General features: G+C 45.2%; 1 protein-coding gene across 1 annotated transcript; it reads left to right on the top strand.

Annotated features, from left to right (window-relative positions):
* The first annotated feature begins 4,125 nt into the window (after window positions 1–4,125).
* On the top strand, window positions 4,126–27,948 carry LOC128702964 (uncharacterized). The gene is made up of 9 exons (XM_053797460.2): window positions 4,126–4,231; window positions 14,193–14,522; window positions 14,924–15,358; window positions 16,956–17,145; window positions 18,552–18,676; window positions 22,584–22,730; window positions 23,152–23,280; window positions 24,315–24,485; window positions 26,752–27,948. The coding sequence occupies exons 1-9, from the start codon at window positions 4,153–4,155 to the stop codon at window positions 26,991–26,993; spliced, it is 1,848 nt and encodes a 615-aa protein (XP_053653435.2). The 5' UTR covers window positions 4,126–4,152; the 3' UTR covers window positions 26,994–27,948.
* Window positions 27,949–27,994: the final 46 nt, after the last annotated feature.

Genomic DNA, 27,994 nt, shown 5'->3' on the forward strand with positions numbered 1-27,994 from the left:
GACCAGCAGAACTACAGTATAATATTATACAGACCAGCAGACATACAGTATAATATTATACAGACCAGCAGACCTACAGTATAATATTATACAGACCAGCAGACCTACAGTATAATATTATACAGACCAGCAGAACTACAGTATAATATTATACAGACCAGCAGACCTACAGTATAATATTATACAGACCAGCAGACCTACAGTATAATATTATACAGACCAGCAGATCTACAGTATAATATTATACAGACCAGCAGACCTACAGTATAATATTATACAGACCAGCAGACCTACAGTATAATATTATACAGACCAGCAGAACTACAGTATAATATTATACAGACCAGCAGACCTACAGTATAATATTATACAGACCAGCAAACCTACAGTATAATATTATACAGACCAGCAGAACTACAGTATAATATTATACAGACCAGCAAACCTACAGTATAATATTATACAGACCAGCAGAACTACAGTATAATATTACACAGACCAGCAGACCTACAGTATAATATTATACAGACTATATGTAAAGGTAGTAGCGGGTGTTTGTGTACTTGTGTTCAGTAGTCACATGTCGTGGTTACTGTGGAACTTAACACCCTACTCCATCCAACACTCCCCCCCCACCCCCCCCCACACTACCCTCCCCCCACCCCCTCCCCCCAACACTCCCCTACTCCACCAGCCTCCCCCCACTCCACCCCAACCCTGCCACTCCAAAACCCCCCAAACCCCCTCCCACACCACCCCCCAACACTGCCACGCCCCCTCCACTGGCCCCCCCACTGCCCCCCGCCCCCAGCACTGCCCACCCCTCCATCCCGCACTGCCACCACTGCGCTGCTTTCCCTCTCCACAAACCCCCCCCACTCCCGCCCCATCCCCCAGCACTCACCACTCCACCCCCCCCTCCCCCCTACCGAGCACTTCCACTCCTCCCCACACCACCCACCCCCTCCTCCCCCCATCAACACCCCATCCCACCTCCCCCACACCCCACCTGCCCCCACTGCCTCTGATCCAACTGCCCCCCTGCCACCCGCACGCCCCCTCCACCCCCTCCCACCCCTCCCCCCAACCTACCACCCCCACCCCCACACTCCCCCCTGCCCACTCACCCAGCCTGCCACCCTCCCCCACACCCCCCTGCCACACTGCCCCTCCCTCAGCATCCACCCCCCCCCCCCACCACTCCCCCCACACTCCACCACTACCCCAGCCTGCCACCACTGCCCCCCAACCCCACCTACCTCCACCCAACCTCCCCACCCCTTCCCCCCAAAACATACCCCACTGCCCCCCTCCACCACTCCCCCCAGCACTGCCCCCCACTCCCCCAACCCCCACCACCCCCTCCCCCTCTGCTCCAGCACTCCCACCCCCCACCCTTTCCCCCCCAACCCCCCCCCAAACCTGCCCACCACTCCATTTTAGCACCTCTGCCCGCACTCCCACCACCTGCCCCCTTTTTCCGCTGGCCTGCCTGCCCCCAACCACCCCCCTCCCTTTTTTTTCCCCCCCTCCCGCCCCAGCCTGCCCCCCCTGCCCGGGCACTCCCCTGTTTCCCCCCACCCGGCACTGCCCCCCCCTCCACCTGCCCCCACTGCCACCCCCATCCTCCACCCTGCCACCCAACCCCATTTTCCACCCCCAGCACTCCCCCACCACTCCCCACAAACCTGCCCCCTCCCCACCCGCACACTTTTACACTCACCACTCCCCCCTCCACCACTACACTGTTTGTACCCTCCCACTCCCACCCTTTCCTGCCCCCCTAACACTCCACCACTCCCTCCCCATCCCACCCCCTGCCCGGCCTCCCCACTCCAGCCAACCTCCCCACCACTCCCTTAACACCCCCCCCCCACTCCACCCCCCTTCCCCACTCCACTGCCTCCCTGCCCCCCTGTTTTCCACCCCAGCACCCCCACACCCCCGGGCCGCACCCCCCTGCCCCCCAACCTCCCCCTGCCACTAACACTCCCCCCACTCCACCCAGCCTGCCCACCATCCCCCCCACACTCCCCACCCTCCTCCAGCCTGCCCCCACTGCCACGGGCATTTACCTGCTACCCCCTTTGCCCCATCCCACCTGCCCCGGCCCCACCCCCTGCCACTCCTCCCCCTGCCACCACCTCCCACCCCCACCCCACCACTACCCCCAAAACCTCCCCACTCCCGCCACACCGCCCCTCCCCTGCCCCCTGCCCTGCACCCTCCCCCCATCCACCCCTCCCTTCCACCCTGCCCCCCCTGCCCCTTAACCCCTCCCAACTACCGAAAACCTCCCCACCACTGCCACTAGTTTGCCATTTCCCACCCCAACCTGCCAAACCCCCCACCATTTTTCCACCAAACCTCTACTACCCCCCACCACTCCCACCTTCCACAACACTGCCCCCCCTGCCCCACCCTGCCACCACTGCCACATCCCACACTCCCCACCCCCTTTTTCCCCACTCCAAACCACTCCACCCCCCACCCCAACACCACCACCATTGCCCCCACAACACTCCCAAACCACCCCAACACCCCCACCATACCCCCCAGCACTGCCACCCCCCAACACCCCCCCTCCCCGGGCCTGCCCCCCTAGCCTCCCACCCTCAACCTGCCCCCCCTTTTGCCCCCCAGACCTCCACCACTGCCACTAAAACCCCCCTGCCACCACTGCCCCAATTGCCCCCCTACCGCAAAACCACTACCCACCCTCCCCCTTTTTTTTTAACCACCATTTGGCAATGACATCCACTCCCCAACACTCCCCCCCTCCACCAACCCCCCTCCCCCAACCCCCCCCCTCCCCCCCCACCCCCAAACCTGACACTGCCACCACTGCCACCCCCCCCAACACTCCCCCAATCCCCCACCTTTAACCCCCACTCCCCCCAATTCCCACCACCCCAACACTCCACCACTCCACCCCCCAACACTCCACCACTGCCCCCAAACCCCCCACCTGCCCCCACTGCCTCCTCTGCTTTTTTTTGGCCACTGCCACCTCCCCACTCCCCCACCCCACTGCCCCCAGCACTCCCACTACCCCCCCAACCCACCACTCTCTGACACTGCCCCCTCCCAAGACGCCACCACTACCCCCCCCCAAGATTTTAATTTAATTTCAAAGTCTTAAAAATGTGACCTCTGTAGGAAGAGTCTTTAACGTAATCTGTGGCCACAGACAAGAGAGAGAGTGACTTCACAGATTGCTGTCATCTTCACAGACTGCTGACTGCTGTCATATTCACAGGATACTGTCCTCTTCACAGACTGCTGTCATATTCACAGGCTACTGTCCTGTTCACAGACTGCTGTCATATTCATAGACTACTGTCATATTCACAGACTACTGTCATATTCATAGACTACTGTCATATTCAGAGACTACTGTCATATTCACAGACTACTGTCATCTTCACAAACTACTGTCATATTCACAGACTATTGTCATCTTCACAGACTACTGTCATCTTCACAGACTACTGTCATCTTCACAGTCTACTGTTATCTTCACAGACTACTGTCATCTTCACAGACTACTGTCATCTTCACAGACTACTGTCATATTCATAGACTACTGTCATATTCACAGACTACTGTCATCTTCACAGACTACTGTCATCTTCACAGACAGGCAAGAGGGCACAGTTAGTATTAATATAATGGGGCCATGCAATGCTTGGGAAATGGTAGGGAGTCTGTTTGATCCGAGGAAGAGGAAGGTATCCCCAATTCATTGGATCAAGACTCACCAGCATCAAGGACTCTTAAAATAACGAAGGTAATTGTTGTATTACTCTGAACAAAGGGAGAGTGAGCTCGTGTTTGTGTGTATATAGTTACCTATATGGTGTTGCAGGGGTCGATTCCCGCCTCTTCGCTGGTCGCTACTACTAGGTCCGCTCTCTCCCTGCTCCATGAGCTTATCAAACCAAATGTTAAAACTATGTATGGTTCCTACCTACACTACGTCACTTTCCAGACTGTGTGTGTGTGTGTGTGTGTATGTGTGTGTGTGTGTGTGTGTGTGTGTGTGTGTGTGTGTGTGTGTGTGTGTGTGTGTGTGTGTGTGTGTGTGTGTGTGTGTATGTGTGTGTGTATAAACCCCCAGATAAGAACAGGTTGAGTTAGTAACCATCAACCATGAGGAACATGTGGATGCCCTCTCAGCTGCTACTGCTATTGCTGGTGTTCCGGGCAGTGATGGTCGCCCAGGTAGCAGGTGAGATGCTTCTTATAATGTGTTTACCATCTGTGGTCCGACACCACTGATGGTCTCCCCTTTTTTTTAACAAGTTGGCCGTCTCCCACCGTGGCAGGGTGACCCAAAAAGAAAGAAAATCCCCAAAAAGAAAATACTTTCATCATCATTCAACACTTTCACCACACTCACACTTAATCACTGTTTTTGCAGAGGTGCCCAGAATACAACAGTTTAGAAGTATATACCTATAAAGATACACAACATATCCCTCCAAACTGCCAATATTCCGAACCCCTCCTTTAGAGTGCAGCCATTGTATTTCCCATTTCCAGGACTCAAGTCCGGCTATATAAAAATAACCGGTTTCCTTGAATCCCTTCACTAAATATTACCCTGCTCACACTCCAACAGCTCTTCAGGTCCCAAATACCATTCGTCTCCATTCACTCCTATCTAACACGCTCACGCACGCTTGCTGGAAGTCCAAGCCCCTCGCCCACAAAACCTTTACCCCCTCCCTCCAACCTTTTCTAGGACGACTCCTACCCCGCCTTCCTTCCCCTACAGATTTATACGCTCTCCATGTCAATCTACTTTGATCCATTCTCTCTAAATGACCAAACCACCTCAACAACCCCTCTTCTGCCCTCTGACTAATACTTTTATTAACTCCACACCTTCTCCTAATTTCCACACTCCGAATTTTCTGCATAATATTTACACCACACATTGCCCTTAGACAGGACATCTCCACTGCCTCCAACCGCCTCCTCGCTACAGCATTTACAACCCAAGCTTCACATCCATATAAGAGTGTTGGTACTACTATACTTTCATACATTCCCTTCTTTGCCTCCATAGATAATGTTTTTTGCCTCCATATATACCTCAACGCACCACTCACCTTTTTTCCTTCATCAGTTCTATGGTTAACCTCATCCTTCATAAATACATTCGCTGACACGTCAACTCTCAAATATCTGAAAACATTCACTTCTTCCATACTCCTCCTCCTCGTCTTTACATATATTGTAAGAACATGAAAAAAAAAAGAAACGAGTGGAAAGCAAGCTTTACTTCTGACACTATCGCTCTGTGTAGAGCTTCACTATGTCATGGCTTCATGAAGCTCTTCTCAGAGAGAAACATGACTTGATAAAGTTCGATACATAGGGAAACACGGCTTGATAAAGCTCTACGCAGAACGAAACATCGTGACGTTTAAAGCTTACGTTACTCATGGCTCTTCATCACCACAGTGTTGTTCACTCCTGTCTCCACATTAAAAATAGCTGACAGGTCCTTGGGCTTAACAGACTTAACAGTCAGTTAGTTAATCAGTTACTTAACAGTGTACAAGAATATCCAGTTAATAAATTAAGATAGTATTTGCTTTAAAACTTACTATTTGTATATTATGGTAGAATAATCTGAACGTTTGGTACCTGCTACATGAAGTTTTATATATACTGATGTAAATTGTTGGCAGTGTTATAAGTCAGCAGGTGGAAGGTTCCCACGACAGTCACCTGGGGTAACATGATTACTCGATATTAACCCTCACCTCCTACCACCTCTCTAATTCACACACACACACACACACACACACACACACATATATATATATACTGTATGTACACTGAAAGATAAACACACACCTTGTATATTTCTCAATACACACACACACACACAGTCAAAGACCAGGTGATAAGGCTGAGGAAAGAAGGTGGAAAACTCACAAGAAACGATCAAGAGGTATGTGAGGAGCTCAACATGATATTTAAGGAAGTATTTACAGTGGAGACAGGAAGGCCTCTCGGGGGACAGACCAGATGGGGACACCAGCAAGGAATATACCAACAAGTTTTGGATGACATACATACAGATGAGGAGGAGGTGAAGAAACTGCTAAGGGACATCGATACCTAAAAGGCAATGGGACCGGACAACATCTCCCCGTGGGTCCTTAGAGAGGGAGCAGATATGTTGTGTGTGCCACTTACCTCAATCTTCAACATGTCCCTGGAAACTGGGCAACTACCTGAGGTATAGAAGACGGCAAATGTAATTCCCATTTTTAAAAAAGGAGACAGAAAAGAGGCACTAAACTATAGACCTGTGTCACTGACGTGTATAGTATGAAAAGTTATGGAGAAGATTATCAGGAGGAGAGTGGTGGAGCACCTGGAACGGAACAAGAGTATAAACGCCAACCAGCATGGATTCATGGAAGGAAAATCCTGTGTCACAAACCTTCTGGAGTTTTATGATAAAGTAACAGAAGTAAGACACGAGAGAGAGGGGTGGGTTGATTGCATCTTCTTGGGCTGCAAGAAGGCTTTTGACACAGTTCCTCACAAGAGATTAATTCAGAAGCTAGAGGATCAGGCTCATATAACAGGAAGGGCACTGCAATGGATCAGAGAATACCTGACAGGGAGGCAACGAGTCATGGTACGTAATGATGTATCACAATGGGCACCTGTGACGAGCGGGGTCCCACAGGGGTCGGTCCTAGGACCAGTGCTATTTTTGGTATATGTGAACGACATGATGGAAGGGTTAGACTCAGAAGTGTCCCTGTTCACAGACGATGTGAAATTAATGAGGAGAATTAAATCAGATGAGGACCGGGCAGGACTTCAAAGAGACCTGGACAGACTGGACACCTGGTCCAGCAACTGGCTTCTCGAATTTAATCCCGCCAAATGCAAAGTCATGAAGATAGGGGAAGGGCAAAGAAGACCGCAGACAGAGTATAGGCTAGGTGGCCAAAGACTGCAAACCTCGCTCAAGGAGAAAGATCTTGGAGTGAGTATAACACCGAGCATGTCTCCTGAACCACACATTAACCAGGTAACTGCTGCAGCATATGGGCGCCTGGCAAACCTGAGAACAGCGTTCCGATACCTTAATAAGGAATCGTTCAAGACACTGTACACCGTGTACGTCAGGCCCATACTGGAGTATGAAGTACCTGTTTGGAACCCGCACTTGATAAAGCACGTCAAGAAACTAGAGAAAGTAAAAAGGTTTGCGACAAGGTTAGTTCCAGAGCTAAGGGGAATGTCTTATGAAGAAAGGTTAAGGGAAATCGGCCTGACGACACTGGAGGACAGGAGGGTCAGGGGAGACATGATAACGACATATAAAATACTGCGAGGAATAGACAAGGTGGACAAACAGGATGTTCCAGGGAGGGGACACAGAAACAAGAGGTCACAATTGGAAGTTGAAGACACAGATGAGTCAGAGAGATATTAGGAAGTATTTCTTCAGTAAGAGTTGTCAGGCAGTGGAATAGCCTAGAAAGTGATGTAGTGGAGGCAGGAACCATACATAGTTTTAAGACGAGGTATGATAAAGCTCATGGAGCGGGGAGAGAGAGGACCTAGTAGCAACCGGTGAAGAGGCGGAGCCAGGAGCTAGGACTTGACCCCTGCAACCACAAATAGGTGAGTACAAATAGGTGAGTACACACACACACACACACACACACACACACACACACACACACATATATATATATATATATATATATATATATATATATATATATATATATATATATATATATATATATATATATATATATATATATATATATATATATATATATATATATATATATATATATATATATATATATATATATATGCAATAAGATCACAGTAAACAGGTGATTTCAGAATATGCAAAACAACCACTGTGAAAGAATAGAGAAATTCCAAGAGCTTTAGTGACTACTCACATTATCAAGGAACTATGAAAGTAAAGCATCCAAGGAAGGTATATAAGGGGTCTGGCCAACACCTCACTATCAGATCCCACAACAGTTAAACACCTGATGCGCGCCGACCCAACTGGACAGGTCCTACGCACAACCCACCAACAAACTATTCTACCCAAGAAAATTTTAAAAATTATTATTTGTCCAGTGTATTATTAAATTCTTCCCAAATTCTATTAATTATAAATGGATCTAATTTATATAAACCAAAGGAAATATTCATATTATTGTCAAAACTGCTTTTTATGAAACAAGATTCAATTATATTCCTGTCGACCATGGACTTGCTTGATACTACTTTCTCAACTTTTTGAAAATCAATTGGATGGTTAAAATCTCTTACATGAATAAATAGAGCATTGGAATCTTGTCCAGTTCTAATGCTATATTTATGTTGTTTTAATTTTAGTTCGAGATTTTTACCAGTTTGACCGTAATAAACTTTATCGCAAATTTTACAAGGGCTCTGGTGGCCTGGTGGTTAACGCTCTCGCTTCACACGGTGAGGGCCTGGGTTCGATTCCCAGCCAGAGTAGAAACATTGGACGTGTTTCTTTCCACCTGTTGTCTATGTTCCCCATCAGTAAAATGGGTACCTGGGTGTTAGTCGACTGGTGTGGGTCGCATACTGGGACACTGACCTAAGGAGGCCTGGTCACAGACCGGGCCGCGGGGGCGTTGACCCCCGGAACTCTCTCCCGGTAAACTCCAGGTAATATGGCAAGATGAACGTTGCTATTCAAGCCAAGATCGCAAGTTCTGCCTAATCGGCACGACATATATATATATATATATATATATATATATATATATATATATATATATATATATATATATATATATATATATATATATATATATATATATACGTATGTATATATATATATATATATATATATATATATATATATATATATATTGATATATAGAGAGAGAGAGAGAGAGAGAGAGAGAGAGAGAGAGAGAGAGAGAGAAAGAGAGAGAGAGAGAGAGAGAGAGAGAGAGAGAGAGAGGTGGTAGGAGGTGAGGGTTAATATCGAGTAATCATGTTACCCCAGGTGACTGTCGTGGGAACCTTCCACCTGCTGACTTATAACACTGCCAACAATTTACATCAGTATATATAAAACTTCATGTAGCAGGTACCAAACGTTCAGATTATTCTACCATAATATACAAATAGTAAATTTTAAAGGAAATATCTTAATTTATTAACTGGATATTCTTGTAGACTTCCGTATACAACTTCTTCACTAATATCTGAAGGATATAATGATGTCAGTGTTATCTTTCACTGTTCAGTCTTTCCAGCCATTAAACGTCTCCCATATCGCACCTAATCTGGCCAATTGGGTCATTAGAGTTGATAAAGCTAACAGTGGTGAAGTGTCTAACAAATGTCTTAAGTGTGCACATATGTCTTATTCCCACATAGTCTGGTCAGAGTATTATAACAAATATTTACCAAGAGTTCTGAGAACATCTTTCTTGTTGGTAAGTTATAGCTGCACCTCTTTAAGACAGTGGGAGACACGTATCAGACAAGAGATTATTCCGACGACCTCAGTCACATGGGATCACTACAGAAATTCTGAAATAGATAAAAAAATGGGTGAAACACGATTAACAGGAAATACAGTATTCATTCTGAGTATGAGTAGAACGAGAAACATTATTAATGAATTTGCAACGAAGGAAATTACGTTAGCCAGAGCCATATATATGCAGTAGAGTTTCCTGATACCATCTGCGCCAGTCTTAGTACAGTCTCCTGGTACCATCTGCGCCAGTCCTAGTACAGTCTCCTGGTACCATCTACGCCAGTCCTAGTACAGTCTCCTGGTACCATCTGCGCCAATCCTAGTACAGTCTCCTGGTACCATCTGCGCCAGTCTTAGTACAGTCTCCTGGTACCATCTGCGCCAGTCTTAGTACAGTCTCCTGGTACCATCTGCGTCAGTCCTAGTACAGTCTCCTGGTACCATCTGCGCCAGTCTTAGTACAGTCTCCTGGTACCATCTGCGCCAGTCCTAGTACAGTCTCCTGGTACCATCTACGCCAGTCCTAGTACAGTCTCCTGGTATCATCTACGCCAGTCCTAGTACAGTCTCCTGGTATCATCTGCGTCAGTCCTAGTTCAGTCTCCTGGTACCATCTGCGCCAGTCCTAGTACAGTCTCCTGGTATCATCTGCGTCAGTCCTAGTACAGTCTCCTGGTACCATCTGCGCCAGTCCTAGTACAGTCTCCTGGTATCATCTGCGTCAGTCCTAGTTCAGTCTTCTGGTACCATCTGCGCCAGTCCTAGTACAGTCTCCTGGTATCATCTGCGCCAGTCATAGTACAGTCTCCTGGTATCATCTGCGTCAGTCCTAGTTCAGTTTCCTGGTACCATCTGCGCCAGTCCTAGTACAGTCTCCTGGTACCATCTGCGCCAGTCCTAGTACAGTCTCCTGGTACCATCTACGCCAGTCCTAGTACAGTCTCCTGGTACCATCTGCGTCAGTCCTAGTACAGTCTCCTGGTATCATCTGCGCCAGTCCTAGTACAGTCTCCTGGTACCATCTGCGTCAGTCCTAGTACACTCTCCTGGTATTATCTGCGCCAGTCCTAGTACAGTCTCCTGGTACCATCTGCGCCAGTCCTAGTACAGTCTCCTGGTACCATCTGCGCCAGTCCTAGTACAGTCTCCTGGTACCATCTGCGCCAATCCTAGTACAGTCTCCTGGTACCATCTGCGCCAATCCTAGTACAGTCTCCTGGTACCATCTGCGCCAGTCCTAGTACAGTCTCCTGGTATCATCTGCGCCAGTCCTAGTACAGTTTCCTGGTACCATCTGCGCCAGTCCTAGTACAGTCTCCTGGTACCATCTGCGTCAGTCCTAGTACAGTTTCCTGGTACCATCTGCGCCAGTCCTAGTACAGTCTCCTGGTACCATCTGCGCCAGTCCTAGTACAGTCTCCTGGTACCATCTGCGCCAGTCCTAGTACAGTCTCCTGGTACCATCTGCGCCAGTCCTAGTACAGTCTCCTGGTACCATCTGCGTCAGTCCTAGTACAGTCTCTAGGTACCATCTGCGCCAGTCCTTTGTACAGTCTCCTGGTACCATCTGCGCCAGTCCTAGTACAGTCTCCTGGTACCATCTGCGCCAGTCCTAGTACAGTCTCCTGGTACCATCTGCGCCAGTCCTAGTACAGTCTCCTGGTACCATCTGCGCCAGTCCTAGTACAATCTCCTGGTACCATCTGCGCCAGTCCTAATACAGTCTCCTGGTACCATCTGAACTGGTCCTAGTGCAGTCTCCTGGTACCATCTGAGCCGGTCCTAGTACAGTCTCCTGGTACCATCTGAGCCAGTCCTAGTACATTCTCCTGGTACCATCTGCGCCAGTCCTAGTACAGTCTCCTGGTACCATCTGAGCAGGTCCTAGTACAGTCTCGTGGTACCATCTGAGCAGGTCCTAGTACAGTCTCCTGGTACCATCTGAGCAGGTCCTAGTACAGTCTCCTGGTACCATCTGAGCAGGTCGTAGTACAATCACCTGGTACCATCTGAGCCGGTCCTAGTACAGTCTCCTGGCACCATCTGAGCAGGTCCTAGTACAGTCTCCTGGTACCATCTGAACCGGTCCTAGTACAGGCTCCTGGTACCATCTGAGCCAGTCCTAGTACAGTCTCCTGGTACCATCTGAGCAGGTTCTAGTACAGTCTCCTGGTACCATCTGAGCAGGTCGTAGTACAGTCTCCTGGTACCATCTGAGCCGGTCCTAGTACAGGCTCCTGGTACCATCTGAGCCATTGAGCCGGTCCTAGTACAGTCTCCTGGTACCATCTGAACCGGTTCTAGTACAGGCTCCTGGTACCATCTGAGCCAGTCCTAGTACAGTCTCCTGGTACCATCTGCGCCAGTCCTAGTACAGTCTCCTGGTACCATCTGCGCCAGTCCTAGTATAGTCTCCTGGTACCATCTGAACTGGTCCTAGTACAGTCTCCTGGTACCATCTTAGCCGGTCCTAGTACAGTCTCCTGGTACCATCTGAGCCAGTCCTAGTACATTCTCCTGGTACCATCTGCGCCAGTCCTAGTACAGTCTCCTGGTACCATCTGAACTGGTCCTAGTACAGTCTCCTGGTACCATCTTAGCCGGTCCTAGTACAGTCTCCTGGTACCATCTGAGCCAGTCCTAGTACATTCTACTGGTACCATCTGCGCCAGTCCTAGTACAGTCTTCTGGTACCATCTGAGCAGGTCCTAGTACAGTCTCCTGGAACCATCTGAGCAGGTCCTAGTACGGTCTCCTGGTACCATCTGAGCTGGTTCTAGCACAGTCTCCTGGTACCATCTGAGCCGGTCCTAGTACAGTCTCCTGGTACCATCTGAACAGGTCCTAGTACAGTCTCCTGGTACCATCTGAGCAGGTCGTAGTACAGTCTCCTGGTACTATCTGAGCCGGTCCTAGTACGGGCTCCTGGTACCATCTGAGCCGGTCCTAGTACAGTCTCCTGGTACCATCTGAACCGGTCCTAGTACAGGCTCCTGGTACCATCTGAGCCGGTCCTAGTACAGGCTCCTGGTACCACCTGAGCGGGTCCTAGTACAGGCTCCTGGTACCATCTGAGCGGGTCCTAGTACAGGCTCCTGGTACCATCTGAGCCGGTCCTAGTACAGGCTCTTGGTACCATCTGAGCGGGTCCTAGTACAGGCTCCTGGTACCATCTGAGCCGGTCCTAGTACAGGCTCCTGGTACCATCTGAGCCGGTCCTAGTACAGTCTCCTGGTACCATCTGAACCGGCCCTAGTACAGGCTCCTGGTACCATCTGAGCGGGTCCTTGTACAGTCTCCTGGTACCATCTGAGCCGGTCCTAGTACAGTCTCCTGGTACCATCTGAACCGGCCCTAGTACAGGCTCCTGGTACCATCTGAGCGGGTCCTTGTAGTCTCCTGGTACCATCTGAGCCGGTCCTAGTACAGTCTCCTGGTACCATCTGAGCCGGTCCTAGTACTGGCTCCTGGCATAACATATTCCCACTCTCAGTCCTCCAAGCAGTCAGTGAGCAGGTCAGCATATAAATAAGAGCTGTCAAGAGATTTTCCTTGAATAATAAACTAAGAGCAAGAGTCGCTCTCCCCACTCTCATTATCCTACTCTCACTGGTCTGTTTACCATTCACGGTGGTCTTATCAGTCTTGTTTTTTTTTAGCATATTTCCTAGAACGCGCCGCCGCCTTCGTATATATTAGCTTATTGGGTTCTCTTATCAACCTGCTGCTGTTATCTTCCCTTCTGGCGGAGGCAATTCGGCTTTTGTTTTGTTGTTTTTGGTAGAAGGAATTACTTCCGGGAGGTCGGGTAGTCGGATGACTTGGATCCACCACCTGGAAGTCCAGTTGTTAGACTGATCCACCACCTGGAAGTCCAGTTGTCAGACTGATCCACCACCTGAAAGTCCAGTACTCAGATTTTTTCCTCTATATTCTACTTAATTTCAATCTTCTCGATCGCATAAAAAAAACAACAAAGAACTCTGAACTCTGAACTTGCCCTTTTCTGCCTCGATTTAAGTTTTATAAGCTTCTTCCCCGACATTTGATTTCATCTCAAGTGTGTTGGCTTCTCATGATTGGGAGGTACTCTTTGTACTCCTTGGAGTACAAATTATAAGGTACTCTACTCCTTGGAGTACAAAGAGTACCTTATAATTTTTAATGGCCTTTGTTTATTTTTTTAATATTGTAATAATTTGTAAGTTTTATATATGGTCTTTGTGATATATTTAATAAGTACTGTCAATCTGCACGAAATATTTAATCATTATCTGTGGTATAAACCTTGGTTATAGATACCGACACATTGGTTTAAAAAGACACGTGAGCAAACATTAGCACATATAAGAAAACGTTACGGTCCTGGGACCTTGATCACTTCTAACACACAGGTTAAAATGTCATTTTAACCTCTGTATGTTAGAAGTGATCAAGGTATCAGGACCGATACGTTTTTTAATAAATATATCCTAGTCCTTACTCACTTGTCTTTTTAATCTATTACATTATCTGTATCGTATTTTGATTCTTCTGTTAAGTATCCGAATGTGGTATTTTTTCAGCCTTCACTTTCCTTATTCAAAAGACTTAGATTTTTTGTTTTGTTATTGGTTTTAGAGATTTTTTGTTTTGTTATTGGTTTTAGAAATGATGGAGACGTTAACAGTGCGACGTGTTGGCTACATAGCAGGTGAGGGAGTATATTCCTGCATTGTACGACAAGAAGGTCTACCACCTGACCCAACTCTCACGTACACAGCAACATTTATAACTCATGACAATATTGTTGAAAAAAGCTGTTCAGGTGTGCTACATCCTGAACCTGACGAGACAGGTGAAGGAACCATACACTGCTTCTCCCCGTGTTCCATCTTCGAGGATTACCACCTCTCAGACTGGGAGATAATCATCGTCACAGGTCGCGATTCTGATGGTGTGACTGTTCACTATGGTGAAAGTACCATCAGTTTTAAGAGTAAGTTTGAAGATTTTACTGAGAGCCTCTTGTTTTAATTTTGCAAATAATAAATTACACGAAGCCTCAAGGCAGAATATATAATGTAGCTGTCAGTACAGCCGGTCTTCAGTCACTATCGGATAGTCTATTTCGAAATATGATAGTGTCCAGTAGTTGCATTAATAAAACTATACGTGAAAATTTAAGAAAGCTTTTGAAAACTCGACGTTTCCATGATAAATGAACCTTGGCTGTGAATGTTGTTAATACATTATCAAATATATGTTTCAGCATATAATTAAATACGCAAAATCAGTCATAATCATTAGCTATGACATAATCATATAATTAGCATAAAATTTAAAATAAGTGAGAATTATTTTATATACCAAGGCTTAATGGCCCACTTTTATGGAAAGGTGTGGAAGTGACGTCAACACAGAGAGGTGGTACAGTGGTGGAGATCGCATGGCAGCCACAACTTGACAGAATCTACCAGGTACAGCTGTGGGTGAACTCCCATTTGGGAGACAATACTGTGCCTCCTGAAGCCGTCTTTCACCGTGAAATTATACGTAGAGACGAGATGTCTCCCTTACACAGACGAATGATGAATTTCCTGGGTGAGGGGAAACACACGCACTATTGGTATCGTTCTGGTGGATTGGTAGTGCCAGGAGCTCCCACTATACATGAGATCTCTGGCGTGGTGAACTGTCCAGATGGACGTTGTCGTTACTACTTCCTGGACATGCCAGAATCAGGAGACTACCTGGGCGAGGTGCTCGACGTCACAGAGGGCGTTGTCTACTCGTGCAGGGGCAGCACACACCAGCTGGATCTATACCGGGACAGTAAGTAGTTGCTGAACCCACCAACTGCCACTATTCTTCACCGATAGACATCATTAGGTGCTGATACACATTACTAGAGATTACTACACATTACTGCATGGTAATACACATTACCAGGTACTGATACACATTAATAGGTATTGAAGCGCATTACTAGTAGATAGCAGTGAGAGGAGAGAAGCATCATAAGCCACATACAGCACACCAAGGATGATGTCAATTGGTAATAATAAATTCATCTTACACACTGAGGTCTCATCTGTAACAAAAATTAGCTGCTGACAATGCTGCAAAATTATACTGATTGGGAAGAATTAGAGGAACAGGAAAACAATACGGTGCTGTTGGGTATGCTTACGTTGAGACAGAATAGTAAAGGAGAGAGAACAGTTGAGGGAGAAGACAAAACGAGGGTAAATACAATAAGAGAAAGGATATTTAGGAGCAGAAACCCAGCCACCATAAATACACTACTGGTCAAAGTCCCGGCTCGGTCTTAAGCAGTGCTACCCAACGTCAACTCTTCCCTCCCATTTTAAAACGAACATTTAAGACTAAGCACATCCTGCACCCTCTTTCCCCACCTATAAACCCATCCCTGACCCTTCCACTCCGACTATGCAAGCATCCATGCCCCGCCTCCACTCTTGCCCAGATAACCTCGGCTGTCCTTTCTCTAAACCCAACAGCGTAGAACAAGAGGCGAGAACATCACACACCAGATTGAATACTCTTATGTTTTTCTTTATGATCTAAGAGTTTGATTTGTTGGTGCTGCCAAACATCTGATTTCATTCAGTTATCGTATCTCAGTTCATGACATGAGAGAGCTGGTCCTGATCGTTCACACAGGTGTTCTTAATATTGTGGGTTCTCCAAGCATTCTGCAGTCCTTAACGCTGGAGGTCTCCGAAAGTCTAGCCTATGTAAAAGGTATTAGAGTTTACTAAGAATCTCGTGAGCATTAGCAGTAGTGTCGCATTTGTGCTGTGGTCTAGGAAGGTCATCACAGTATCTAATGGCATTTCAAACACTATCAAAATCATAAATAATACAGGTCTTGATAATCAGCCTTGATTCCATCTCTTGATTCCATCCTTGAATCGAGAGTCCTTCACCATCATCAATTCACCGCACTGAAATGGAGAGAATCAAAATGTGGAGGCGCATGGTATACTGAAGAATGCTGCATGTAAACTGTTCACCATCATTCAAGAATACTTTAATACCTCGAATAGTGATATACACCTCTCGGTGTATATACATAGATATACACTTCTCGGTGTATATACACTGAGAGATATACACCTGTCGGTGTATATACACTAAGATGTACACACACTTTTCCGTGACTTATGTTCATCCTGACTGCATTCCACTTACGCAAATTCTGTTGCCTGTGGGTCAGTAATACCTCGATCCTCCTCTACAGTAACCATCGCGTAGTTGATAGACTTTAAACCCAATAAATCCACTATTTAATGTTTGAGAAGATGGGTTACTACTCAAAACTTTATATCTAGTAGCTTAAACTAGTGGTTAGAAACAAATCTTCTACATGAATAACCTATTATATAAAATTCATTTATGTTTACAGGTTTGAATATTGCAGAAGTAGTCATTGAAAGCGTGGGTCTTGATCCTGATCCAGCAGCGAGGCCCAAGAGGATGACTGTGATAACTGACAGCGATATAAGTGATACAGGAGAGTTCACAGCCTTGGTGATCAATGGTTACGATCACAGCCAAGCCGTGGAGACCCTCCCAGGACAGTGTCTTCCTCTCAGGTATACGCACTCACCACGTCAATCATGCTTACTGCTTGCATAGAGGAACCTTATTACGACGTTTCGCCTGTGGCTAGGCTTCTTCAGTCAATGAGTTTCTTCAATGATCTTCAGATCATTGACTGAAGAAGACTGTTCCTCAGGCGAAACCTCTCAGTAAAGTTCCTTACTGCAGTTGTGTCTTTGTCACCATTTGTTGACGTTGTGTCATTTGTCTCCACAATGATGCTTAGTGAATGATTTGGGGAGATTTTGGGAATTATATACTTACTTATATGTGGTTGCAGGGGTCGATTCACAGCTCCTGGCCCCGCCTCTTCGATGGTTCTACTAGATTCACTTCCTACTTTAAGGCTGAATAAACGCTTCCTAACATCCCTGTGACTAATCTGAGTTTTCAACTTCCAGCTGTCAGCGTCAGTGTGTGCACACACACTCACACAAAAGAAATTTACGTTTACTGTCACTATGTTTTTCAAAACATCGTCTCTAACAAACACAAGATGGGTTTGTGACTGCAACACAACGCAATTTCTTCCACACTTTCAGTGTATGTGGTTGTAGGGCCATGACTTGTATTCTTTTACTTGAATTTCTTAATAATATTGTTGCATGGGGCTATAAGGTCACGACGTGTGTTAGTAGTGACTTCAAGATGATTAAGGTACATTAAAATGGTATAAAATACCGACAGGTTGTTAGGTATGACACATGCAACAGTTAGGTATCTTTATTTCGAAATAAAGATACCTAACTGTTGCATATGTATCATACCTAACAACCTGTCGGTATTTTATACCATTTTAATGTTCACTCTGTCAGACACTGCAACACAAGGGTATCTTGGTACAGAACTGAAATCAACTTGGACAACTACTACTAGTGAGAATGGCTGGATTTGAGAGGGACATGACCTCCCAACGACTACATTCTTACCTCTACCTGTGGCCTACATCTCACCTCCTGGCGGTATATAAGGCTCCATCCTGTCACTTCAACTCCATATTGTTTCAGACTATGGAACAATACTCTTCTCCAGACTGAGGAACTGACCACCTCAAAACTTCAAGGGTGATGGACTGATTACATCGTCTTCAAGTCTCTTCTGCTTCTGTCAACTTTTCTGTACTCGACTGAAGAAGCCTACTGTGTTGGCGAAACGTTTCGAAATAAAGATACCTAACTGTTGCATGTGTCATACCTAACAACATGATTAAGGTACGCTGAGAAATTATGTACTTATTAGGAAAATACGAATAGCCTATTGCCAGAAGATCGTTGTAGCTGGTGGAACGTGGTACTGTAGCCTAGTAACTCTTCCACATAATTACACCTTACCTGTGGAAATTAAGCAGAGTTTTTCACTTTCTCCCGTTGTGTTGTGAAAATTGTTATTGTGTTCACAGTAACGGGTGTGTTATTCAAGACCTGGAGACCTTGAACGACCCAGTTAATGGAGGGCCAGTGGACGACCTGCGGCTCCTAATGGTTAACAACGACCAGGCTGTCTCCTCCAGTGTTACTGTTTTTGGTGAGTAGTCACTGACCATCAACATAACTACCACCAGCATACATAACTACCACCGTCATACATAAATATCACCATCATACATAACTACCACCAGCATACATAACTACCACCATCATACATAACTACCACCATCAACATAACTACCACCATCATACATAACTACCACCAGCATACATAACTACCACCATCATACATAACTACCACCAGCATACATTACCACCATCAACATAACTACCACCATCATACATAACTACCACCGTCATACATAACTACCACCAGCATACATAACTACCACCATCATACATAACTACCACCAGCATACATAACTACCGCCATCATACATAACTACCACCATCAACATAACTACCACCAGCATACATAACTACCACCATCATACATAACTACCACCATCATACATAACTACCACCATCATACATAACTACCACCATCATACATAACTACCACCAGCATACATAACTACCACCAGCATACATAACTACCACCATCATACATAACTACCACCATCATACATAACTACCACCATCATACATAACTACCACCATCATACATAACTACCACCATCATACATAACTACCACCATCATACATAACTACCACCAGCATACATAACTACCACCAGCATACATAACTACCACCATCATACATAACTACCACCATCATACATAACTACCACCATCATACATAACTACCACCATCACACAGCTACCACCACCATACTTTAATTACTACCACCATCACTGGTGCTTCATCACTATCGCACCCATTTCACAACTCTCACAATGATCCACCTCCCTCACAACTCTCACAATGATCCACCTCCCTCACAACTCTCACAATGATCCACCTCCCTCACAACTCTCACAATGATCCACCTCCCTCACAACTCTCACAATGATCCACCTCCCTCACAACTCTCACAATGATCCACCTCCCTCACAACTCTCACAATGATCCACCTCCCTCACAACTCTCACAATGATCCACCTCCCTCACAACTCTCACAATGATCCACCTCCCTCACAACTCTCACAATGATCCACCTCCCTCACAACTCTCACAATGATCCACCTCCCTCACAACTCTCACAATGATCCACCTCCCTCACAACTCTCACAATGATCCACCTCCCTCACAACTCTCACAATGATCCACCTCCCTCACAACTCACAATGATCCACCTCCCTCACAACTCACAATGATCCACCTCCCTCACAACTCACAATGATCCACCTCCCTCACAACTCTCACAATGATCCACCTCCCTCACAACTCTCACAATGATCCACCTCCTTCACAACTCTCACAATGATCCACCTCCCTCACAACTCTCACAATGATCCACCTCCCTCACAACTCTCACAATGATCCACCTCCTTCACAACTCTCACAATGATCCACCTCCCTCAAAACTCTCACAATGATCCACCTCCCTCACAACTCTCACAATGATCCACCTCCCTCACAACTCTCACAATGAACCACCTCCCTCACAGCTCTCACAATGATCCACCTCCCTCACAACTCTTACAATGATCCACCTCCCTCACAACTCTCACAATGATCCACCTCCCTCACAGCTCTCACAATGATCCACATCCCTCACAACTCTCACAATGATCCACCTCCCTCACAACTCTCATAATGATCCACCTCCCTCACAACTCTCACAATGATCCACCTCCCTCACAACTCTCACAATGATCCACTTCCCTCACAACTCTCACAATGATCCACCTCCCTCACAACTCTCACAATGATCCACCTCCCTCACAACTCTCACAATGATCCACCTCCTTCACAACTCTCACAACCTGGAGGTTACCTGGAGGTTATTCCGGGGATCAACGCCCCCGCGGCCCGGTCCATGACCAGGCCTCCCGATGGATCAGGGCCTGATCAACTAGGCTGTTACTGCTGGCCGCACGCAGTCCAACGTACGAGCCACAGCCCGGCTGATCCGGCACTGACTTTAGGCATCTGTCCAGCTCTCTCTTGAAGGCAGCCAGGGGTTTATTGGCAATTCCCCTAATGCTTGATGGGAGGCTGTTGAACAGTCCTGGGCCCCGGACACTTATGGTGTTTTCCCTTAGTGTACCAATGGCGCCCCTACTTTTTATTGGGGGCATTTTGCATCGCCTGCCCAGTCTTTTACTTTCGTAGGGAGTGATTTCTGTGTGCAGATTTGGGACCATTCCTTCCAAGATTTTCCAAGTGTAGATTATGATATATCTCTCCCTCCTGCGTTCCAACGAGTACAAGTCAAGTGCTTCCAAGCGTTCCCAGTAGTTAAGGTGGTTGACAGAACTTATACGTGCAGTAAAGGATCTCTGTACACTCTCTAGATCTGCGATTTCACCTGCTTTGAATGGAGATGCTAATGTACAGCAGTATTCCAGCCTAGAGAGAACAAGTGATTTGAAAAGGATCGTCATTGGATTGGCATCTCTCGTTTTGAACGTTCTCGTTATCCATCCTATCATTTTCTTTGCACGTGCGATCGTGGCACTGTTGTGATCCTTGAAAGTGAGATCCTCAGACATTACTACTCCCAGGTCCCTTACATTATTTTTCCGCTCTATTGTATGGCCGGAGTCAGTAGTATACTCTGTTCTAGTTATTATCTCCTCCAGTTTTCCATAACGGAGTAGTTGGAATTTGTCCTCATTGAACATCATATTGTTTACCGTTGCCCACTGGAAAACTTTGTTTATATCTTCTTGGAGGTTAACCGCGTCCTCAGCAGATGACAGCCTCATGCAGATCCTAGTATCATCCGCAAAGGATGATACGGTGCTGTGGTGTATATCTCTGTTTATGTCTGATATGAGGATAAGGAATAAGATGGGGGCGAGTACTGTGCCTTGTGGAACAGAGCTCTTCACTATGGCAGCCTCCGATTTAACTCTGTTGACCACTACTCTTTGTGTTCGATTTGTTAGGAAGTTGAAGATCCATCTCCCCACTTTCCCAGTTATTCCTTTAGCACGTATTTTATGGGCTGTTACACCATGATCGCATTTGTCAAATGCTTTTGCAAAGTCTGTGTATTACATCTGCATTCTGATTTTCTTCCAGTGCATCCAAGGCCATATCATAGTGATCCAGTAGTTGTGAGAGGCAGGATCCACCTCCTTCACAACTCTCACAATGATCCACCTTCCTCACAACTCACAATGATCCACCTCCCTTACAACTCTCACAGAATGATCAACCTCCCTCACAACTTTCACAGAATGATCCACCTCCTTCACAGCTCTCACAGAATGATCCACCTCCTTCACAACTCTCACAGAATGATCCACCTCCCTCACAACTATCATAGAATGATCCACCTCATTCACAACTCTCACAGAATGATCCACCTCCCTTACAACTCTCACAGAATGATCCACCTCCCTCACAACTCTCACAGAATGATCCATCTCCCTCACAACTCTCAGAATGATCCACCTCCCTCACAACCCTCACAGAATGATCCATCTCCCTCACAACTCTCTCAGAATGATCCACCTCCCTCACAACTCTCAGAATGATCCACCTCCCTCACAACTCTCAGAATGATCCACCTCCCTCACAACCCTCACAGAATGATCCACCTTCCTCACAACTATCATAGAATGATCCACCTCATTCACAACTCTCACAGAATGATCTACCTCCTTCACAACCCTCACAGAATGATCCACCTCCCTCACAACCCTCACAGAATGATCCACCTCCCTCACAACTATCATATAATGATCCACCTCATTCACAACTCTCACAGAATGATCCATCTCCCTCACAACTCTCACAGAATGATCCATCTCCCTCACAACTCTCACAGAATGATCCATCTCCCTTAAGTTAAGATCCATGTCACTCGCTCGTGGGTTTCTTCTTTACAGACTTGCTGGTACGTGTGAGGTGGGCAGATAAGGGCAGTGTTACAGTGGCGTGGGAGAGGTCATCATGGGCCTCACAGTACACCGTCAGAGTCCTGCCACAAGAGGGTCATGAACCACCATCAGTCACCGTAAACTGTGCCCGTAGAGGTGAATTCGCTGACACTAACACTTTTCATGATCCCCGTCAGTGTGTCGTGCTGACGACAATATTGATAGAGAGACTCACGTTAATAAGATAATATTTTGGTCGGATTTTTAATCTGGAGGGTTAGCCGTCCAGGATAAATCAAGAAAATCAGGACTATCTTATTTCCACTGGGGTCCTTTCAATCCTGTCCTCCAGGATGCCACACACACACACACACCAGTCGACTAACACCCAGGTACCTACTTACTTGCTAGGTGAATGGGGACAGGATGTGTAAGGGAACACCCCCAATATTTCCACCTGGCCGGGGATCGAACCACGGACACTCAGTGTGTGAAGCTTGAGCGTTGCCTACCAGGCCACGGGACACTGACAATGTATAGCTCAACGCTTGGTTTACAGTGTGTTGTTTCTTCATAGGTACAGCTTGTGAGGCGACATTCACTGACTTACTGAACGGTACCTACGTGGCTGAGGTGACCTACGTAGCTGAAGTACCTACCACACTTACCACTGAGTTCAAGGTAGAGGATGGTGGGAGTGTCAGTGGTAAGTACCTCATACCTCTCCTTCAAATACATCCTGCATTTTTTTGCAGACTTTGCAGCGTGTGTATTTCCCGATCTACGTAACATCAAAACTCCCATATTTTTATTTTATTTTTGGTTATGTAAGCATGAATTAGCCTATATTTATGTATAATTAAGTTACGTTTGGTAAGAGGGTATATATGAGCACACATTAGTGGTGCCCAAGGTAGTGTAGTTACCTAACTTAACCTAGATGCACAAGGCTTCACTACAACTACTGCAAATCAACTCACTTCTGAAATTTCTCAATTAAAACAACCTAAAATTACAAATAATTAACATACATGGTCTGTCATTTTTGTGTTACATGGGGTCTAAGTACTTAAAAACGTGAACCATTGCCTTACTGTGTTTATCCCTTGTAAGCCGTCCTAGCCATCCTAGACATCCTAGACATCCTAGCCATCCTAGACATCCTAGACATCCTAGACATCCTAGACACTGTGTACACTGGAACGCAGACTTTGTGTACATATTACAATATACAATCAAAGTTGACTTTAAGCCTGCACTTTTTTAGGGATTAAAATATAAGAGATATAATATAAATTGCTGCTTGCAGCTAACTAAAATTGTAAATAAAATTTCATGATTTTTAAGGCCAAATTTCACCTAGTTAATCAAACAGTAAATTTAATCTCTGATTGACATACTCAAATCAGTCACAATGAAAGACTATTAATGAAAAAACAAGCTGGTACTGCTGACGCAGACATGTCACAGAAGCTATCTGTGAAATCTGCCTCTTGTAATTACACCTTGTAGCTCATTGGCATATTGTTTGACCTTCTACCTATCAGGACCACGGTTCGAGTCCTCGTTTATTCTTATATTGACAGTATTCATTCAATATATAGGTAAAGGTGTACAGACATCACAGTACACTTGGCAACATCCCCTCCTCCAGAGCCCAGGCATTGTACTGTTCACTTCAGGAAATTTATGTTTATGTATATAATGAACAATGACATTAATTGGTTTATTCTACCACAGAATGTCATCTACCTTTCCAAGAGATCGCAGGATCGTGTCTCATGATAGAGACAGTGGTATTAGGCACCTGGGACGAGATGAATAACTTTTGTCATGAGTTGGGAGGTCAGCTGGTCAAGGTCGACAGTGATGTCTCCATGTACGACCTTGTCAAGTACATCTTTGACAATGGTAAGTGCTAGTGATAGTGACCTTGTCAAGTACATCTTTGACAATGGTAAGTGCTAGTGATAGTGACCTTGTCAAGTACATCTTTGACAATGGTAAGTGCTAGTGATAGTGACCTTGTCAAGTACATCTTTGACAATGGTAAGTGCTAGTGATAGTGACCTTGTCAAGTACATCTTTGACAATGGTAAGTGCTAGTGATAGTGACCTTGTCAAGTACATCTTTGAAAACAATGGTAAGTGCTTTTGGTAGTGACCTTGTCAAGTATATTTTTGACAGTGGTAAGTGCTGGTGATAGTGACCTTGTCAAGTACATTTTTGACAGTGGTAAGTGCTGGTGATAGTGACCTTGTCAAGTATATTTTTGACAGTGGTAAGTGCTGGTGATAGTGACCTCGTCAAGTACATTTTTGACAGTGGTAAGTGCTGGTGATAGTGACCTTGTCAAGTATATTTTTGACAGTGGTAAGTGCTGGTGATAGTGACCTTGTCAAGTACATTTTTGACAGTGGTAAGTGCTGGTGATAGTGACCTTGTCAATTACATCTTTGACAGTGGTAAGTGCTGGTGATAGTGACCTTGTCAAGTACATTTTTGACAGTGGTAAGTGCTGGTGATAGTGACCTTGTCAAGTACATCTTTGACAGTGGTAAGTGCTGGTGATAGTGACCTTGTCAAGTACATCTTTGACAGTGGTAAGTGCTGGTGATAGTGACCTTGTCAATTACATCTTTGACAGTGGTAAGTGCTGGTGATAGTGACCTTGTCAAGTACATTTTTGACAGTGGTAAGTGCTGGTGATAGTGACCTTGTCAAGTACATCTTTGACAGTGGTAAGTGCTGGTGATAGTGACCTTGTCAATTACATCTTTGACAGTGGTAAGTGCTGGTGATAGTGACCTCGTCAAGTACATCTTTGACAGTGGTAAGTGCTGGTGATAGTGACCTTGTCAAGTACATCTTTGACAGTGGTAAGTGCTGGTGATAGTGACCTTGTCAAGTACATTTTTGACAGTGGTAAGTGCTGGTGATAGTGACCTTGTCAAGTACATCTTTGACAGTGGTAAGTGCTGGTGATAGTGACCTTGTCAATTACATCTTTGACAGTGGTAAGTGCTGGTGATAGTGACCTCGTCAAGTACATCTTTGACAGTGGTAAGTGCTGGTGATAGTGACCTTGTCAAGTACATCTTTGACAGTGGTAAGTGCTGGTGATAGTGACCTTGTCAATTACATCTTTGACAGTGGTAAGTGCTGGTGATAGTGACCTTGTCAAGTACATCTTTGACAGTGGTAAGTGCTGGTGATAGTGACCTTGTCAAGTACATCTTTGACAGTGGTAAGTGCTGGTGATAGTGACCTTGTCAAGTACATCTTTGACAGTGGTAAGTGCTGGTGATAGTGACCTTGTCAAGTACATCTTTGACAGTGGTAAGTGCTGGTGATAGTTAGTGTGTTACCACTGAATGGAAAATCTATTATGAAGCCAATATTAGTAATATGATGAATCTCTTCCCAAAGATCATTATATTAGTAATGTTCTCATATTGTTATTATTATTATTGTGGGAAAGCGGTAAACCTGTAAAGTTGGTACATCGCCTCTGTTTTAATGTTACAAAAATGCTGAACAATGTCTGGCTAGAGTTTCAAACCTGCAAAAGATAAAAGAAAGACTCCTTGATGGAGGTGGAACTCTTCTAATTCAAGACATTTTACCTGCCCTCCCCAGTCTGGATTGTAACATGATTACCTCCCATTTCTGCTGGGGCTGTATGGCCCTTTTGATTTTAGTGCTTTCCCGTGCGCATAACGATAGTAAATCTGAAGCTTAGATGAAAGATATGGTTTGAAATACCTGCAGGTTGTTAATAAAACATGTTCAATACTAGGATGTTTATTAAGGAGACGTTTATATAGTGAGATATTATTTAATCCAATTATTTGATTGAAAAAGATCACAGTACGAGGACCTAGCGTGAACCAGTTCAGCAAGAGAGCTGCAAGGTACCTAGTGAATGAACCTACAGAAAGGGAGGAGAGTGATTCTTGTATAGCTAACATTCATGTACCTATTATTGTAAGCTGATATTCTCTTTAATATTAATGTAAATAACTCAGTTTACTTTATTCCTAGTATATCTTCTTTTATTGTAACTTGTTTTGACACAGTTGAGTTACTTAGGTGTTTTAACTTACAAACGTTGCCTCAGTATCTTAAAACTACACAGGTGTTTTAATAAAAGAGTGACTACACTTGTTGACACAGGTCTACACTACCACTCCTACTGGATAGGAGCCTCAGACAGAGATGAGGAGGACAACTACCGCTGGCTGGATGGTAGTGAGGTTAAGAGAGGTACACCCTACTGGGGCTACACTGATGATGTACAGGAACCTTCTGGAGGAACTGACAGAAACTGTGTTATCCTCAACAGATTCGCTTTCTTTTACTTCTATGACACCTCCTGCACCAATTCATATACTGCTATATGTGAACAAGTCTTCTAAGCCTTTTGAATTCTCTAGGACTACTTTTGTAGTCATAAAAAGAGAGGAGCACTAGACCATGCTAGGCACATCCTACTCGCATCCATCTAGTCCCACTCATATATTTGCCAACTAATTTTAAATTAACCCAAAATATTTGCTCCACTGACATTGAGAGGGTGTTCCCTTCATATATAATTAACAAATTAGTGTTCTCACTACAAATTCCTAAATCTAAATTTCATATTTGTACACTAGCCGTCTCCCACCGAGGCAGGGTGACCCTAAAAAGAAGCACTTTCAACATCATTCACAGTATCACTGTCTTGCCAGAGGCGCGTAGATACGGCAGTTCAGATGTTCCTCCAAACAGCAAATATCTCCATCCTTCCTACAGAGTGCAGGCACTGCACTTGCCACCTCCAGGACTCTAAGTTCGGCTAATCGGTTACCCTGAATCCCTTCATAATATGTTACTTTGCCCACACTCCAGAAACTCGTCAGGTCCCAAAAGCCGTTTGCCTTCACTCCTATCACGCTCTCACATGCCTGCTGGATGCCCAAGCCCCTTGCACACAAAAACCAGTTTGATGCCCCAATAATCTTTCACCTCACTACATAGTATTTCTAACACATTCCATGTACAAGGAACAACACTTATAATTTTCTGTATGTTTCTCAGCATACAAGTGTATAATATGCAAATGAAAATGCTTATTTCCTTGCAAAGTTTAGAATGTGTGGTTTACATATTAAAAAAATATTAATTACAAAGAGGGCCACTAGCATGCCTAGGCATTTCTGGCAGAAATATCCTGCACAATGTAAGTTAAGTCTTGCTAGTATACAGTCTGTAACTTAAAACTTTCATTAATACATCATCAGCAAACTTAACTAATTAGTCAATTATTATTATTATTATTATTTATTATCATTATTATAATATATATATATATATATATATATATATATATATATATATATATATATATATATATATATAGAATAGAGAAATTCCAAGC

This window comes from Cherax quadricarinatus, chromosome 86 (genome assembly GCF_038502225.1).
Source record: "Cherax quadricarinatus isolate ZL_2023a chromosome 86, ASM3850222v1, whole genome shotgun sequence".
NCBI lineage: Eukaryota > Metazoa > Arthropoda > Malacostraca > Decapoda > Parastacidae > Cherax > Cherax quadricarinatus.